General features: G+C 45.9%; 1 protein-coding gene across 2 annotated transcripts in view; it reads left to right on the top strand.

Annotated features, from left to right (window-relative positions):
• Nucleotides 1–18,932, top strand: part of bcas3 (BCAS3 microtubule associated cell migration factor) — a 936,691-nt gene that overhangs the window by 203,297 nt on the left and 714,462 nt on the right. For both annotated transcript variants that reach the window (XM_070856931.1, XM_070856932.1), the window contains exons 10-11: nt 5,999–6,075; nt 9,353–9,436. In XM_070856931.1, the coding sequence (XP_070713032.1) occupies nt 5,999–6,075; nt 9,353–9,436 (161 nt within the window). The remainder of the gene's footprint in view (nt 1–5,998; nt 6,076–9,352; nt 9,437–18,932) is intronic.

Raw genomic sequence — 18,932 nt, forward strand, 5'->3', positions numbered from 1 at the left:
ATGTTGACCCATCCATCTTCCCCCGATCGATAAGGCCTCTCCGCTCCATTCCTGCCTCTTAGAGGCGGTAATGGTGCTTCTGGAGAGGGCAGTTTTGACCCCCTTATGTCTACATGCATTTCCTATTTGCACCATTTGACTTCCTGTTGTTACGCTTGTGTCATACTTTTCCCATTATTTATACCAATGTCCAGCTTTATAACAAAAAATGTCTTTGCAGACTCACCACTCTGATTATGCAATCTGGCCGCTGGCATCCCACAGTTCCTTCAAAATGCTTTCCAATTTTTTTTTGCATGTACCATTTTGTTTCTCAAGTCGCTGAAATTTCCAATGTTCACAATATGGGCTTAAGCAAAATAAAAATAAAGTACATTACAGATTTCAGAATAAAATGATTAAATGTATTGTGTCTTTTAATGTCTTCATTAAAGATTTTACTTGAAGGCAACAACTGCTCCCAAAAGCCTGGGCTTGGAGTTGGTATTTTCCCCAGTGCTGTCATGCTGTGAAAATAATTTGCATTGCGAAGTCTGAGCACATGTAGTGCTCCTAATTTCCCAGGATGAATCAATACCTTTCAGCCAGCTTTACCAAGGAACATTTCTTCTTTAGTTTCTCGCAGAAGTTTTTTTTTACAGTTCTCCTATCCCGCACCAAATATTGCTCGCTCATCACCTCTGCCCTCACTGATCTATATTAGTGGCTGGTCCTCTGACACTTCAGATTTATCATTTTCATCCTTGTGCCTAAATCCTTTCATGACCTCATCCCTCCCTATCGCTGTAATCTCCTCAAGCCCTCCTTGGACTCTCTGTCCCTCCAACTCTCCAGCCAGTTATAAATCCTCTCCATCTTCTCCCTACCATTGGCGGCCATACCTTCACTCATTATGCCTCATACTCTGGAATTTCCTCTCTCAATCCCTTCCTCACCTTCAAACCCATCTATCTCTCTGACCAAACTTTTGGTCATCCTCTCCAACTACCTCTTTCTTTGGCTCGGTTCCCTTTTTTGATGATGCCTCCATGAAGCGCCTCGGGGCACGTTTCCATGTTAAACACCCAATATAAATGTAAGTTGTTTTTTCCATTACCAAACAGTACATTTTGATTAGCCTGAGCCCTGTTTACTTGATAACTATTAAACTTTGTGGCCTTAAATTGACATAGCTCATTCTTAGCGGCAGAATAATACTCAGGAGAAGGAAGAAAACTTGTGTTTTTAACACAAGTGCCAGCCATGGCTCGGTGGGTAGCACTCTCGTCTCGGAGTCAGAAGGTTGTGGGTTCAAGTCCTACTCCAGGTATTTAAGCACAAAAAAATCTAAGTTAACATTCCAGTGCAGTACTGAGGGAGTGCTGCACTGTCGGAGGTGCCATCTTTCGGATAAGATGTTAAACTGAGGCCCCGTCTGCTCTCCCAGGTGGATGTAAAAGATCCCACAGCACTATTTCGAAGAAGAGCACCGCAACGTTTCACAAACAGCAAATGATGAGAACAGCTGCTTTGGTGATGTTGGTTGAGGGATGAATGTTGGCCAGGATACCTGGAGAACTCCCTGCCCTTCTTCCAATGGTGCCGTGAGATATTGTGAATGCGAGCTTCTAAATTTAACTGGAACCATTAGGTTGAGTGGCTTTGGCGGAGAGAGGAAGAAGGGGAAAGTGAGTCCGCTCAGACTGCTGTTGTATATTTCTTAGAAGATGCCCTGCGATAGAGGAAAACAATGGAGTGAGCTGGGTGGAATCAATAGCCCTTTCTCATTCTTCAACTGTTAAGCACTATTATCAATGTTCCTGAATAGTACCCATATAAACATAGGAAATAGGAGCAGGAGTAGGCCATACTGCCCCTCGAGCCTGCTCCGTCATTCAATAAGATCATAGCTGATCTTCTACATCAGCTCCACTTTCTCGCCCGATCCCCATATCTCTCGGTTCCCTTAATACCCAAAAGTCTATTGCTCTAAGCCTTGAATATACTCAATGATTAAGCATCCCCAGCCCTCTGGGGTAGAGAATTCCGAAGATACACAACCCTCTGAGTGAAGAAATTTCTCTTCATCTCAGTCCTAAATGGCCGACCCTTTATCCTGAGACTGTGCCCCCTAGTTCTAGCCTCTCCAGCCAGGGTAAATTGCCTCTCAGCATCTACCTTGTCAAGCCCTCTAAGAATGTTATACGTTTCAATGAATTCACCTCTCATTCTTCTGAACCCCAGAGAGTATAGGCTCAATCTACTCAATCTCTCCTCATAGGACAACCCTCTCACCTCAGGAATCAATCTAGTATAATAGTACAATATAAGAGCATCACTTAAATATCCGCTGTCATTCAGTCAGGGTGTCAGTAGGGGAGAATTTGATCCCCATTGCCCATTCCCAATAAAGAGGTAGATTTGATTTCCCCTTCTCCCCCTACTTACTCATCAAATATTACATTATTTGTATTTTCCTTGGTGCAGATTTAGCAATTTTGCCAACACAAACCAACGTGCATCAGTTTGAAAGTAAATGCCTTCGGGATAGCATTAACCTATATTTAAGTTTCAATGCTGTATCTGTCTTTGTGCGGGCAGTTAAAGTGGATGTGATGTCCTGTGAATAAACACAAAGCAGGTGCACTTCAGTAAATGCATTCATAAAATTATCATCCTTCAGGCTTTCTTGACAAGTTATTTCTAATAATAGTAACCGATGGGTGCAGCTAACAGTAAAATAGAAGTAAATAAATCCTGACTTCGAAATTATGTTGTGGGATTTCAGAATAAAGAAGTGTTTGCCTAAAATTCCCCTCTCTCTACTTTTTTTGACACAAATATTAGCCCATTTAGGTTAAAATGTACAGTTCTGTAACACTAAGCTTCTCCTTGTCCCCCACTGCACTGGTTGCCACTTGTTCAGCCTCCAAGTTTCTGCTCTCTCAACTCGTTGATTAGTTCCCACTTCTCTCCCTGTTTTAAAACCCTCCACAAAACCTTTCTCCTTGACCATGCCTTTGGCCCCCACCCTAACCGTCTCAATTTCTCCCTCCTTGCTCTGTGCTATACTTCTTGGTCTTCTAAGTGTAAGTGATGATGCCGTTGGGGTATGGGTGAAGAAATGTCACTGGAATGTGTTCAGCATTTGTGCATGAGTATCCCACGGCGTAATTTCAAGCAACGCAAACACAAAGAATATAGATGCATTTAAGGGAACGCTGGATAAACACGTGAGGGAGAAAAGAACAGAAGGTTATGTTAATAGGGTGAGATGTTCGAGGCTCGTGTGGAACATAAACACTTGCACGGACCAGTTGGGCCGATTGGCCTGTTTCTGTGCTGTACATTCTATGGAGGAGAAATTCGGTTGGGTAGCGGGGGCGCTAACGGGTTTGCAGCCGCGAGGGCCGGCATTCGCGTCACTCGGCAAATTCAGTGTGTCGGTACCGGCGGTGCTGAGGAGTATCACCCAGGAGCGTAGCGCCGGTGTGCAACACCACTGGTAGCGACACGGATGCAACATTTGGTTTGCGCTGCACCCCATAGTGACACAGCCAGAGAAAGCTGGCGTGCAGGACTGTCCCGGGATGCCAAGGGAAGGAATGACTGCATGAAGTCAGTGTGATTGATATTTTATTTTTTACAATTTAACTTTATTTGGGGCGATTATTTTTTGGGACACCTCTCTCAGGGAGCTACAAAGCCGTCTCTTTAGCATGGGATATTCAGTTGCTCACCTGGCCTAGCGCCCTAAGAGAAGTGTGGAACGCTTCCCTTAACACTCCACTCCACTGTCAGGGCGCAACCACTGAATGTTATGGCTGCCGTCGCTAACCCCTTTCCGGTGCCACATTTAGCGACTGCCTGACATTAACGCCTTAAAAAACTTTCAACCGAATTTCCAGCCCGATGTCTGTCTATTAAATCCAAAAATATATTAAAAATCTTGTGATTGCACGCAATTTTTTTTGTTGCACTTGCGTCACAATGTTTTTGCATCTCTATCACCGACTTGTTGTGCTTTACTCATGCCTCTAGCTGGGTGTGAAAACAGGAGTTTGCGAAATACACTAATCCCTGGTTTCCATGTTTTAAGGACACTTGTACATGTGCGGAATAGAATTCTCCAGTGACATCTTTTAATATATTATATCAAAAGTGAAATACTGCGGATGCTGGAAATCTGAAATAAAAGCCATAAAATGCTGGAAATACCCAATGGGTCAGGCAGCATCTGTGGAGAGAGAAACAGATGTAGCATTTCAGGTCGTTGACATGTTTCAGGAGTTCTGACGAAAGATCACCAACCTGAAACGTTAACTCTGCTCCTCTCGCCACAGATGCTGCCTGACCTGCTGAGTATTTCCAGCATTTTCTGTTTTATTTTATGTACCATATACCTGGGTAATGCCTACTTATATAACTATAAGTACTAAACTATCCTTACTTATTACCAGTCTTCCCACCACAGATAGCATCTATTGCGTCTCTAAAACTCTGTCTCCCAGCTATGTCCACCAGCAGCTAAGGTTATTTTGTAATTATAATTGTGTTTTAACAATGACTGGAACTTCATTTTCAATTGAATGCTGTGGCACCAGATATAATCTGTTTTTTGGGGGCTGTATGCCAGCAAGCAATTCATTATACAAATAAATGCAACCTGAATATGTAGGCGGGAGCCAACTGCCAGATAATTATCTCGATGAATGCAGCCTCAATAAATGTTACCGGTCAACACAGGAAGTGGGCCATTCAGCAAGATGCTGCCGTAGTAAATGTTATTGGTTTTCAGAGGAGGGTTGGAGGGAGAGGGAGGGAGGGGCACCAGCCGGGAATTAAATATATCAATGAGCCAGTCCTCCACACAAGGGCTTGGGCTTGGGACATGGAGAGCGTGTCAGCTGCAAATGCAATAAATACAAATGAATCCGTCCTCGCGTTGACTCCAGCTTCAGGAGCAGTGGGCCAGCTGGCAATTCATAGATAAATAACTGCGGCTTCCAAAAATGCTGTGGAACTTTGTGGGGAGAAGCCTCCCCATTAATTAATTAAATAAATGAATGAATAAATCTGAGTCTAATTAAATGTGACTGGGCTTCAGTGGCACCAATGCAGATGTGCATCAATAAGTTGAATAAATTATCCCTGAATACATCGAAGAGGACCTTAGGAGGGAGCCTGGTGGCTGCTAATTAATAAATTAAAATACCCTGAATATAAGCAGGGAAAGCAGGCCATCCACAAATCAATCAATTAAATGAATAGCAACTGAATAGGCACAGTCAGGCTTGGAGACATCAGGACAGCAACACGTTATTTCATTCATTCTCTCACTTCCTATCACCACCACCACATCATAACCACTTCCTCATAAGACACTATTGCCTCGGACTTCTCATCAGCAGTGCGACAGAAGATTCACCAGAAATAGTCTTGTATATGATGTGCAGCTCCTGTAATTGTCACACTTAATTCTTGTAACTCTTACCATGTCACACTTCATTGATGACATACCATATTGTTTTAAGACAGTGTATTGGCCGACTCACCGCGAGCAATGCCACAGAAGATCTGCTAGTGTATAGTAAGGAGAGATCCCATCTCTTGGATCAAAAACATTTCAAACCAACAAACCTTGCTGAATTTTCAATACCTTCCAGTTTATGCTGTCTTCGCCAAATGAAGCACGATAAAACGCAAGTTGAGCACAGGCAACTTGTTCATTAAAAAGTGTCTATATGCAGTGCATTCGGGCTCCATGGTCACTCAGCCAGAGTTCCTGACCTCAGTTGTGAGAAACTGCTGAACAGATACTATCACACAGGGACAGGAGTAAGGGACAATCTGAGGAGAGAACCCCAAAGGTACCTTTGAGTACCCCGTGGTGGCCAGGTTCAGAGAGACATTGCAGAGGGTTGAGAGAAAGTTGCTTGCCTCCACTCCTGATGTGCATGATGTGCAGCCACCTGAGCACAGAATGTTCACTGCTTTCTATTTCTCCCCACTTTTCCAGGTTGTTTTCCATGTCCAGGACCAAACCCTAACCCAATCGCGTTAGGAAGCCGCTGGCTTGCCTATGCTGAAAACAAGGTAAGGTGGACCTTTTCTTTTGTGCTATGTAGAGCTGTAACTGTAACTTTAGAAAGGCAGCCAAAAAAATTGCTTGGAAGCCAATTATCTGATTTTCAGTTGTGTGCCCTGAGTACCAAGTGTGACATGCCAGCAGGGGACAATAAATACCGTGGCTACAAGAGTAGGTCAGAGGCTGGGTATTCTGCGGCAAGTGTCTCACCTCCTGACTCCCCAAAGCCTTTCCACCATCTACAAGGCACAAGTCAGGAGTGTGATGGAATACTCTCCACTTGCCTTACGAGTGCAGCTCCAACAACACTCAAGAAGCTCGACAATATCCAGAGCAAAACAGCTCGCTTGATCGGCCCCCCCATCTACCAACTTAAACATTCGTTCCCTCCACCACCGGCGCCCCCTGGCTGCAGTGTATACCACCTACAAGATGCACTGCAGCAACTCGCCAAGGCTTCTTCGGCAGCACCTCCCAAACCCGCGACCTCTACCGCCTAGAAAGACACGGGAAGCAGGCACATGGGAACACCATCACCTCCAAGTTCCCCTCCAAGTCACACACCATCCTGACTTGGACATATATCGCCTTTCTTTCATTGCCGCTGGGTCAAAATCCTGGAACTCCCTCCCTAACAGCACTGTGGGAGCACCTTCACCACATGGACTGCAGTGGTTCAAGAAGGTGTCTCACCACCACCTTCTCAAGGGCAATTAGGGTTGGGCAATAAATGCTGGCCTTGCCAGCGACACCCACATCCCATAAATGATTAAAAAAAAAAGGTACATGACAGCTCAGAGAAACGAGTGTAGTAATGAAGACATTTTAATTAGTATCTTCAGCGTTTTTACCATAATGATGTATGTTTTGCGGCTGGTTATGAGTGTGCAGGGTATAAATTCATCGGTGGCTGGTTTTGGGCGTGAAGCTGGCGATGCGGCTGCAATGCACGCCCGAATTGCGTGGCCTGAGTCCTGGCCCAAAACTGGGCCTCGGGCCTCTAATACTAATTGGGTGAGCTGCCAGTGCCTGTCGTGCCACCACAGGCAGCTGACATCCTGTAAGAAATGAATATCAAGCTGCTTGCCTCCTCAGCAGTGATCTGAAGGTAAGTACCAGGAGGAGGGAGGGGGTGCGGAATGGCAACGGGATGCGGAGGGGGGGAGGGAGTGCGATCGGAATACTGTGGAGTGAGAGGAGCGTTCCTGCTCCTTCTTGCTCCATAACAACGCTTTAAAAGAAACATTTGTTTGTGAAGGTAACTTACCTTATAGTCATCATCATCATAGGCAGTCCCTTGGAATCGAGGAAGACTTGCTTCCACTCTAAAAGTGAGTTCTTAGGTGACTGAACAGTCCAATACGGGAATTACAGTCTCTGTCACAGGTGGGACAGACAGTGGTTGTAGGAAAGGGTGGGTGGGGAGTCTGGTTTGCCGCACGCTCCTTCCGCTGCCTGCGCTTGGTTTCTGCACGCTCTCGGCGACGAGACTCGAGGTGCTCAGCGCCCTCCCGGATACTCTTCCTCCACTTAGGGTGGTCTTTGGCCAGGGACTCCCAGGTGTCGGTGGGGATGTTGCACTTTATCAAGGAGGCTTTGAGGGTGTCCTTAAAACGTTTCCTCTGGCCACCTGGTGCGCGCTTGCTTTGGGAGTCTTGTGTCAGCCATGCGAACAATGTGGCCCGCCCAACGGAGCTGATCGAGTGTGGTCAGTGCTTCGATGCTGGGGATGTTGGCCTGATCGAGAACGCTGATGTTGGTGCGTCTGTCCTCCCAGGGGATTTGCAGGATCTTTTTGATGGTGGTTGTCCAGCAACAGCTGAAGAGTCTCGAGCAGTGAAGACCGGGCTCCTGCTCTGCTCGGCCATATCAGATTTCAGCACTGCGGCTTAAAACAGTCGATTGGCCCCTTATTTACATATGTAAGGGTGGCCCAACTGTGAGATAACCGCCTTTTTCCACCTCCGTGACATTGCCCGTCTCCGCCCCTGCCTCAGCTCTTCTGCTGCTGAAACCCACATTCATGCATTTGTAATCTCCAGACTTGACTCCAACTCACTCCTGGCTGACCTCCCACATTCCATACTACATAAACTTGAAGTCATCCAAAACTCAGCAGCCTGTGTACTAACTCACACCAAGTCAAGATCGCCCATCACCCATGTGCTTTCCGACCTACATTGGCTCCCAGTTAAACAACGCCTCGATTTCAAAATTCTCATCCTTGTTTACAAATCGCTCCATGGCCTTGCCCTTCCCTATCTCTGTAATCTTTTTCAGCCTCACAATCCCACAAGTTGCCTGCGCTCCTCAAATTCTGGCCTCTTCAACATCTCTCATAGAACTGCTCAACTATCGGTGGATGTGCCTTCAGCTGCCTGGGCCCTAAACTCTGGAACTCCCTCCTTAAACCTCTCCGCCTCTCTACCTCTATTTTCTCCTTTAAGACGCTCCTTAAAAACCTACTTCTTTAAACAAGCTTTTGGTCATCTGCCTTAATTTCTTCTTTTGTGGCTCGGTGTCAAATTTATCTGTTTTGTCAGTAACACTGTTGTGAAGCGCCTTGGGACTTTTTACTACATTAAAGGCGCTATACAAATAAAAGTTATTATTATCATTATAATTGGACCAGTGTATGCAGACATTATTCAGTTCTCAATTTAAAGTCAAAAGTTCCATCTTTAATTTTATATACTTTCTTTGTATATTACCATTCCCACTTCTTTAATGAAGACTTCATGTAAACGTGTTACCCTGTAATTACACTCTCCTGGCAGTGGTGGTGCTGTCGCGTATCTACTGGGACAGCGGTAGGGGTGTAATTACAGTGTGACAAATTTATATATTCCGGTGGCCTTAGGGATTCATAATGGGAAAAGTTAACAGGAACTGCGTACATGTGCAACATTTTTTATATATTAATTATAGATTGGTGTCTGGTGTGTATATGTTTTGTTTTTCTATGTAATGGAAAGTATTTTTCTATTTTTATTCAGAGTTTAAAATGCTTTATATTAAGATAAATGACAAAAATACAACATTATTTTCCAAAATTTCTGATGCTTTCTTGGAAGGAAAGGGAAAATCGCCATACCTTTGTTGCTATGAGTCAATAGGAATTATTCATCGCGACTGGAGTTGTACTGCTTTAGGTACTGAAGTTGCATGATCAGCCATGATCATATTGAATGGTGGTGCAGGCTTGAAGGGCCGACTGGCCTGCTCCTGCACCTATTTTCTATGTTTGTTTCTAATGTTACTGTCTGTCTTCTTGCCCCTACTCAGCTCATCCACTGCCATCGATCCCGTGGTGGGGCCTGTGGAGATAACGTCCAATCTTATACTGCCACAGTCATCAGTGCCGCCAAAGTGAGTCCTTCACTGACCCGAAGGGGCAGTGAATTAACTGTTTGCTGCCGTTTATGCTGCTTACAGGATCTGAAAACAACTCTGTAAACCAGGGCATGAAATCAACGGGCACAAGGCAGCAAAATGCTGTGAAGTATGTAACTAAACTCAGTTTCAACTGTTTGGTAACAAAAAGGAGTCATTATTATCCCCTTCTTTTTTTGCTTTGTAAATCATCACGGCACAGTCAGATCTATTGAATATGCATTGCAATTGACTTCTGTAATTTGTTTTCTAAGTGCATTGCAAATTGGTCAAAAAAATATGCAATGTAAGTAGGTGATGAATGGGAAAGGGAGTCTTGGAAAGGAAACCGGGACTCATCACTTTCAATGTCTGGACAATTAAAAAGTCAATAGAATGCGAGGATATGTATTCAGAACAAGTCTCCCGAGATTATGTTGGGGTTTTACAGTGCACTGGTCAGTTCAACTTTACAGCGCAGAGAAGAGCAACAAGACTGTTTCCAGGTGAAAGTGGACAGAAGCTTAAGCCCCGTACAGTATGAATAGGATGAGAAAAACATCGATATTTTCTGCCCCTCCACATTGGTTCTGTAAGGCTGTGACCATCACTGCCAGATAATGTTGGCCACTTGCTTAATCAGGGAGAGGCAGGAGTTCTTAATGAAGAGCAGGGAAGGACATAGTTCAAAATAATGGCACCCACCCTGGTACACTCATAATAAAGGGTGAAACTGAGTACTGTGTACAATGAGCAAGTGTGACCTTAGCTCCTTTAATAAGATTCCAGAGTGCCGGTACCTCGTGGGTGGCCTGCTTATATACTGTGCTCCCAAGGGATGCTGGGATCCCTTGCGACTCCAACAGGTGGGCTCTCTGGTGGTCAGGTGTCATGCAGGTTACAAGGGGTTAAATACATAGCACACCTGTTATACTCATAATAAATGGTCAGACCGAGTACTGTGTGTAATGAGCAAGTGTGACCGTAGCTCCTTTATTGTAGTTCCAGAGTGCAGGTACCTCATGTGTGTCCTGCTTTTATACCATGCTCCCAAGGGATGCTGGGATCCCTTGGGACTCCAACAGGTAGGCCCTCTGGTGGACAGGTGTGATGCAGGTTACAAGGTTACAAGGGTTTAAATACATAACATCACTCCCCCGTGAAGTCAACAATACACTTATTTACAAGGTGAGACGATCTGGGACTTTGCGCTCCTTTGTCAATCGTCTCGGTACAAATGCTGGTGTGGTTGGGTTGGTCCGTTCTTCATTGGTCTGTTGGGCAGCCGGCTGGGGATGATGAGTTCTGTTTCGTGGGCAACTGTGATGTCAATTGCCACGTGTGTGTGTGTGTGTGTTGGAAGGTCAAAGTTGGTGGTGTCCTCTTCAGGTTGTACGTAGCTGTTGGTGAACCACAGTTTAATTTGGTCCAAATGTTTTCTGTGCGTTTGTCCATTGGTCAGTTTGACCTGAAACACCCTACTCACCACTTTGGCTGTGACTGTGCCAGCGAGCCATTTGGGACCGTGTCCATAATTGAGCACAAACATAGGATCATTGATCTCAATGACAAGTTTGATCGCGTGACAAGTTTGCACAGTCATGGTACACACTCTGTTGATGCCGCTTGTCCTCCACGTGATCATGTAGGTCAGGGTGGACCAGAGAGAGCCTTGTTTTAAGCGCCCTTTTCATGAGCAGCTCGGCTGGGGGAATCCCTGTGAGTGAGTGGGGTCTGATGCAGTAGGTGAGCAGTACTTTGGACAACCGGGCCTGCAGGGACCCTTCTGACATGCGTTTCAAACTTTGCTTGATGGTCTGGACTATCCATTATGCCTGGCCGTTGAATGCGGGCTTGAACGGCGCAGATGTGACATGTTTGATCCCGTTGCAGGTCATGAACTCTTTGAATTCGACACTGGTGAAGCACGGCCCATTTCGCTGACTAGGACATCGGGCAGGCCGTGCGTGGCAAACATAGCTCGTAGACTTTCAATGGTGGCCGTGGACGTGCTTACAGACATTATTGCACATTCAATCCACTTGGAGTAAGCATCCACGACAACCAAAAACATTTTGCCTAGGAATGCGCCTGCATAGTCTACATGGATCCTCGACCACGGTTTGGATGGCCAGAATTATAAACTTAGCGGTGCCTCTCTGGGTGCATTGCTGAACTGAGAGCAAGTGTTGCACTGGCGTACACATGACTTTATGTCTTAGTCGATTGAAGGTTGGCATGCAGGTGCAGCAGGCGGTGAAGAAGGCAAATGGCATGTTGGCCTTCATAGCTAGGGGATTTGAATATAGGAACAGGGAGGTCTTGCTGCATCTGTACAGGGCCTTGGTGAGGCGTCACCTGGAATATTGTGTTTAGTTTTGGTCTCCTAATCTGAGGAAGGACGTTCTTGCTATTGAGGGACTGCAGCGAAGGTTCACCAGACTGATTCCCGGGATGGCAGGACTGACATATGAGGAGAGACTGAATCGACTGGGCCTATATTCACTGGAGTTTAGAAGAATGAGAAGGGATCTCAAAAGAAACATAAAATTCTGATGGGACTGGACAGGTTAGATGCAGGAAGAATGTTCCCGATGTTGGGGGAGTCCAGAACCAGGGGTCACAGTCTAAGGATAAGGGGTAAGCCATTTAGGACCGAGATGAGGAGAAACTTCTTCACGCAGAGAATTGTTAACCTGTGGAATTCTCTTTCGCAGAGAGTTGTTGTTGCCAGTTCGTTAGATATATTCAAGAGGGAGTTGGATATGGCCCTTATGGCTAAAGGGATCAAGGGGCATGGAGAGAAAGCAAGAAAGGGGTACTGAGGTGAATGATCAGCCATGATCTTATTGAATGGTAGTGCAGGCTCAAAGGGTCGAATGGCCTACTCCTGCACCTATTTTCTATGTTTCTATGTCTGTGGAATGGCTTAATCATATACAACTGGTTGCAATATTCCTGCTTCATTAGCCTGTTGTAACACACACCCGACCCCGTAAGCTAACACTAGTCTTTTACATGGGTTATACAGAACAAGCAGTTTGTTAGAACACAGTAAATTTATGGCTTTCTTAAAGGCAGCCTCTTGTGAATCCCCCCATACCCAGTCGTCTCCCTTGCGCAATAGCGCATGCAAGGGTTCTAGCAGGGGGTGCTTAACCCAGGTAGGAAATTATCGAAGTAGTTCAGGAATCCCAGGAACGGTCGCTGCTCCGTCACGTTCTGTGGTCGCGGCGCATTCTTGATGGCCTCCGTCTTGGCGTCGGTGGGTCTGATGTCGTCTGCTGCGATCCTCCTTCCTAAGAATTCGATGTCCTGTGCCAGGAAAACACACTTCGAGCGTTTCAACCTGAGCCCCACGTGATCCAACCGACTAAGAACCTCCTCCAGGTTCTTCAAGTGCTCCATGGTGTCCCGACCTGTAACCAATATGTCGTCCTGGAAGACCACTGTACAAGGAACCGACTTTAGCAGGCTTTGCATGTTCCGCTGGAAGATCGCTGCAGCCGACCGAATCCCGAACGGGCACTGGTTGTAAATAAACAGACCTTTGTGCATGTTGATGCAGGTTAGGCTTTTCGAAGACTCCTCCAGCTCCTGCGTCATGTAGGCCGAGGTCAGGTCCAGCTTGGTGAACGTCTTCCCTCCAGCCAGGGTCACAAATAGGTCGTCTGCCTTGGGTAGCGGGTAATGGTCCTGCAGCGAAAAACGGTTAATCGTTACTTTATAGTCACCGCAAATTCTAACTGTACCGTCCTCCTTGAGTACCGGAACAATCGGACTGGCCCAGTCGTTGAACTCCACCGGCACGATGATGCCTTCACGTTGCAACCTGTTCAGCTCGATTTCCACTTTTTCACGCATCATGTACGGTACCGCCCGAGCCTTGTGGTGGATGGGTCGCGCACCGGGAACCAAATGGATCTGCACTTTTGCCCCCGAGAAACTTCCAATGCCTGGCTCAAATAACGAAGGGAATTTGCTTAGAACTTGGGTACACGCGGTGTCGTCAACTGACGAAAGCGCTCGGATGTCATCCCAATTCCAGCGGATTTTCCCCAGCCAGCTTCTGCCAAATAACGTGGGGCCATCCCCTGGCACAATCCACAGTGGGAGTTCGTGTACTGCTCCATCATCGGAAACTTTGACTTCAACACTGCCAATTACCGGGATTAGTTCTTTTGTATAAGTCCTTAGCTTCATTTGAATGGGGCTGAGCTTGGGCCTGTGTGCCACCTTCCCCACAGCCTGTCAAAGGCCGTTTTACTCATTATGGACCACTTGCCCCCGTGTCCATCTCCATAGACACTGGAATACCGTTCAGTTCAACTTTCAACATTATTGGTGGGCATTTCGTCGTGAATGTGTGTACCCCTTACACCTCTGCCTCTTCCGTACGAGTTTCCAATTCCGTCTGGTCCACTGTGGACCGATCTTCCTCTGCAACATGGTTGTTTGCAGGGTTTGCAGCTTGCCTGCACATTCGTTGGACGTGTCCCATTGTTCTGCAGCCATTGCACGTATAGTGCTTAAAGCGGCATTGATGGGGCCGATGATCACCCCCCCAGCGCCAACAGGGTGTTAACTGCCTCGCATTAACAGATGATGGCAGACTCTGGGTCAATTGAGGTCGGGCCACAGCAGCCGGCGTGTACATTCTGCCCTGTACATTTCTGCTCAAAGTTATGTACAGTACTGGCCAAAACTTCTTTGTTCTGCGAAATCTGCTTGGTGTTGTCGCTGGTGGACATAAATGCCTGGGCTATCGTTATGGCTTTACTCAGATTCAGAGTTTCTACCATCAACAGTTTGCGAAGGATTGTCCCATGTCCGATGCCCAGTACAAAAAAATCTCTGAGCATTTGTTCTTGGAATCCCTCAAACTCACAATGTCCTGCAAGGTGCCTTAGTTCGGCAACATAGCTCGCTACTTCCTGGCCCTCCGATCGTTGACATGTGTAGAACCGATATCTCGCCATCAAAACACTTTCCTTGGGATTTAGGTGCTCCCGGACAAGCGTACACAGTTCTTTGTAGGATTTCTCTGTTGGTTTAGCCAGGGCCAGGAGATTCTTCATGAGGCCATAGATAATTGCCCCACAGACAGTTAGGAGGATCGCCCTTCGTTTGGTCGTGTTCTCATCCCCTTCCAGCTCGTGGCTATGGAGTATTGGTCGAGTCTCTCATGAAGGCCTCCCAATCGTCCCCCTCTGAGAACTTCTCCAGGATGCCGACTGTTCGTTGCATTTTCGCGCGGTTCGTTACCTCGTCGCCAATTGTTATACTCATAATAAACGGTCAGACCGAGTACTGTGTGTAATGAGCAAGTGTGACCGTAGCTCCTTTATTGTAGTTCCAGAGTGCAGGTACCTCGTGGGTGGCCTGCTTATATACCGTGCTCTGAAGGGATGTTGGGATCCCTTGGGACTTCAACAGGTAGGCCCTCTGGTGGACAGGTGTGATGCAGGTTACAAGGTTACAAGGGGTTAAATACATAACAACACCCATTTTTAAAAAAAAACATTCCAACCCATTATATTCCCTAATGTTAACTGAATTTTCGTCCTGCATTCCTGTTGAGGGAATAATTCGAAACCAAGATTGCATATTTCACCAGTTTTGCAGCCTGAATTATACACACTGTGGAATGTGTTGTGTGATTCCTATTGTTTCAGCCATTCATCAGATTACAGCAAATATCAGGTACGGTAGCATAGTGGTTATGTTACTGAACCAGCAATCCAGAGGCCTGGACTGATGATTCGGAGATGTGAGTTCAGATCCCACCACGGCAGCTGGGGAATTTAAATTCAGTTAATTACATTTTTTAAAAAGCCAGTATCAGTGATGGAACTACCAGATTTGTTGTAAAAACTCATCTTGTTCACTAATGTCCTTTAGGGAAAGAAATCTGCTGGCCTTACCCAGTCTGCCCTATATGTGACTCCAGGCACACAGCACTGTGGTTCTCGACACACAGGCCCCAAGTTTCCACATGATTTGCTCCTGAATTTTAGGAGCAACTGGTGGAGAACGGAGTATCTTAGAAATTGGAATTCTCCACATTTAAGTTTTCTGCAGTTCTAGTCAGGTAGAACAGTTTCACTTTTGAACAAAATTTTTTTTTTCAAAAGGGGGCGTATCCGGCCACTGACGCCTGATTGGAAAGTTTCCACAGTGAAAACGTACTCCAAACTAACTTAGAATGGAGCAAGTGAAGATTTTTGTAGGCCTGAAAAAACCTTGTCTATACATTAAAAAATCAGGCGCAGGCTACAAATTAGGCGTCCGGAACGAGGTGGGGGGGCGAAGGGAAGTCATTAAATTCTACAATAAATCCTTAGTTATACTTATACAAATATTATACAAATAATTCCAACCTGAATAAAAATTTATAAGCAAAGAAAAGATGAAATAAATCATGTTCCTACCTGTGTGAAAGTGCTTCAGGCAGGCCTTTCAGGCCGGGAGAAGGCTGCAGGAAGCCTCATAAGTTGAGGCAGCCGTTCCCGACGGCAGGGGGGGGAGGCAGTGAGGGCCCGACCGACGGCAGCGGGGGGGAGGCAGGGAGAAGGCTGCAGGAAGCCTCAGAAGTTGAGGCAGCCGTTTCCCGACGGGCCCGACCGACGGCAGGGGGAGAAAGCTGCAAGAAGCCTCAGTGCTGATCATGGAAGGGCAATGTGGTTTTATTAAAAAATTTTAAAAATTGAACAGCTACAAAGAACTACAAAAGTGGCCGAGTGCCAATGTTTCCTTCACACTGCGCGTGCGCGAACGCTCCAACGCGCACGCGCAGGTTTGCCGGCACGAAAAAAACTCATTTAAATGGTATCCGCCCCCTCCTACTTACAAAATCGGCGTGAGTGGTAGGCTCCGCCCCCTGGGCGCCGCGCCAAGCAGCCATCGAGCTGCAAAGCGCTCGAGAATAGCGCGTTTTTTTTCAGGCGCCGTTTTCGCCGCAAAAAACGGGCGCCCAGCTCGGAGGGGCACCTGTTTTGCCGCGTGTGGAAACTTGGGGCCACAATGTGGTTGACTCTTAACTGCCCTCTGAAATGGCGGCTCACCACCACCTTCTCCAGGGCAATTAGAGATGGGCAATAAATGCTGGCCTTGCCGGCAACGTCCACATCCTGTGAACGAATATAAAAAAATAAAAAGCAATAACTATATGGCATCAATTATATTTTGGAAGATCCTCACTTTCGTTAAAGAGATTTCTTACCAATATTTCACTCTGAATTTCTACAAAGTGAAGACTACTATGTGGAACCTGGATCATTTTCTTAATAGGGATTGATTGAAAAGTCAGGACAAATGATTGAATTCCAGTTTCCCGCCCCCCCCCCCAGTTTGGCTCCCCTTCTCTCCTGCAGGCTCTGACCTTTGCCAGGGTGCTGTTCTGCTGGTACTGAACGCCCTCCAATATAATTGGTCACTGGCCATTCTTTAAGCGTGAGTTTACACAGCAAGTGTCGGCAGACTATTCAATCGCTGGACGATAGCGCTGCCAAATTAGATCATACTCTCTTATCCCTATGCCCTCAAATTTCCAGCATGAGTCACTGGATAAAGGAGCAGAAATCCTGACTGCTTGATTTTTTTTTTCTCCAGCGCAGAGTGCTGAAGCCAATTGTAACGCCTCGACATCTGCCCAGATGAGATAATTTTTGAGCTTTTTTTCCAAATGTAAAATTCAGAACTAAAATGTTGGCAGTTGTACTGTGCCATGTTGGGGGTTACCATACTCCAGATGTTGGTACTTTGTCATATTAGGGCTTACCATACTCCAGATGTTGGGGGTTACCATACTCCAGATGCTGGTACTGTGCCATGGTGGGGGTTACCATACTCCAGATGTTGGTACTGTGCTGTGTTGGGGATTATCATACTCCAGATGTTGGTACTATGCCATGTTGGGGGTTACCATACTCCAGATGTTGGTACTGTGCCGTGTTGGGGGTTACCATACTCCAGATGTTGGCACTGTGCCGTGTTGGGGGTTACCATACTCCAGATGTTGGTACTGTGCCGTGTTGGGGGTTACCATACTCCAGATGTTGGTACTGTGCCGTGTTGGGGGTTACCATACTCCAGATGAGATATTTAAACTGAGTGATGATACTTCCACGAGATGAATTGCACAGATTAGGAGGTTTTCCCAGTTTCTTGATAAACATTCCCTTCCTCACCCAGAAAGAAACTTCCCAGTGCACTGCTTTCCCCTGGGCATCAGTGTGAACTTGATTTACATTATCCCTTCATTGCTCTATTTAAATATTTGTGTTTATTTATTTAAATGGCATATTTAATTATTGGGGTGAGTAGATTGTTCTATATATACACCGCACGTCTGAAAGGGCAAGAGACCCTGCAGCTTAAGCTTTTCCTCAAACTCGGTTGAAAATTAGACACCTAATTTTGATTGAAATTAAAAATTATAAACACTAATTTGTAACAGCCAAAGGGGTTAATTCACAATAAGAGACAGTTACAATACTGTTCCCGCTCCCCCCTTTCTGAGTGGCATGTGGACTGGAAATGGTTAAACCATATTTGATACCAATGATGTTGAGCAAGTGTGACACTCTGCTATCAGCATTGCAGCAGGACATTTCTTGCCAGGCTTGAACCCTGGAACTTTTGCACTTTTCAGTGTTTTAAGTGATCTGCAAAATTATATCTGATTTGATCATGTCCCCGGACACTTTTGTGGTACGATGGGGCTCCCAGTCATCGTTTCACACTTGATTGGGATCCTTCGGCGACAGGTTTTCATCCACCTCACCCTCTCCCGCATTGAGCCCGAGGTGAAATCAGTGCTGAGCAGTATGGCCATTTTCTTTGGTGTTTTAAAGGTGTAAGCAGATAGCCGATAACATGCTTGCTTGTGTACTATAGTGGGAAACTTGGGATAGGCTAGTAAATTGAAGGGCTCAACCTGCCCTTTGGTTAACTGGTCTGTCTTCAGTTCACAGCCATCACACACACAAATATAGTTATTGTTTAAGTATGTGTACTCTTTACTTGAATAGTCTGTAAGTGAATTATCTTACCCTTGTAGATCGTCTGTCCCCTCCCACCTAATTAGCACTTACGACCTGGAAGAAATGTGTGTGTCCACCAAATGGCAAAAGGCAGTGATTTAAAAGATTGCAAAATAGCCACACTTGTGGTCTAACTATAATTTCATATTTGCTCATTTAAATTTTTTTCTGTGTCAATCAACCAAATTGCCAAGTAACTCGTGGTCTTTTGTACATCGGCACAAAGGAAATGCGATTTTGTCTCGAGCTGAAGCTAATTGACATTGATTACAGTTGGGCTGTCATTGTTGGCACACATGTGCCAACAGTAACTCCCAAGCCTAAGTAATTGTTCACACCTAAATCGGAAAACATGCAATTATTGTGACCTTCTGACTTCTGCATGATGTCCAGAATTCCATAAAACCCTTTAGTTCTATCACTATCTAATTACCGTCTTGGCTGCTTCC

This window comes from Pristiophorus japonicus, chromosome 16 (genome assembly GCF_044704955.1).
Source record: "Pristiophorus japonicus isolate sPriJap1 chromosome 16, sPriJap1.hap1, whole genome shotgun sequence".
In the NCBI taxonomy this organism is placed as follows: Eukaryota; Metazoa; Chordata; class Chondrichthyes; family Pristiophoridae; genus Pristiophorus; species Pristiophorus japonicus.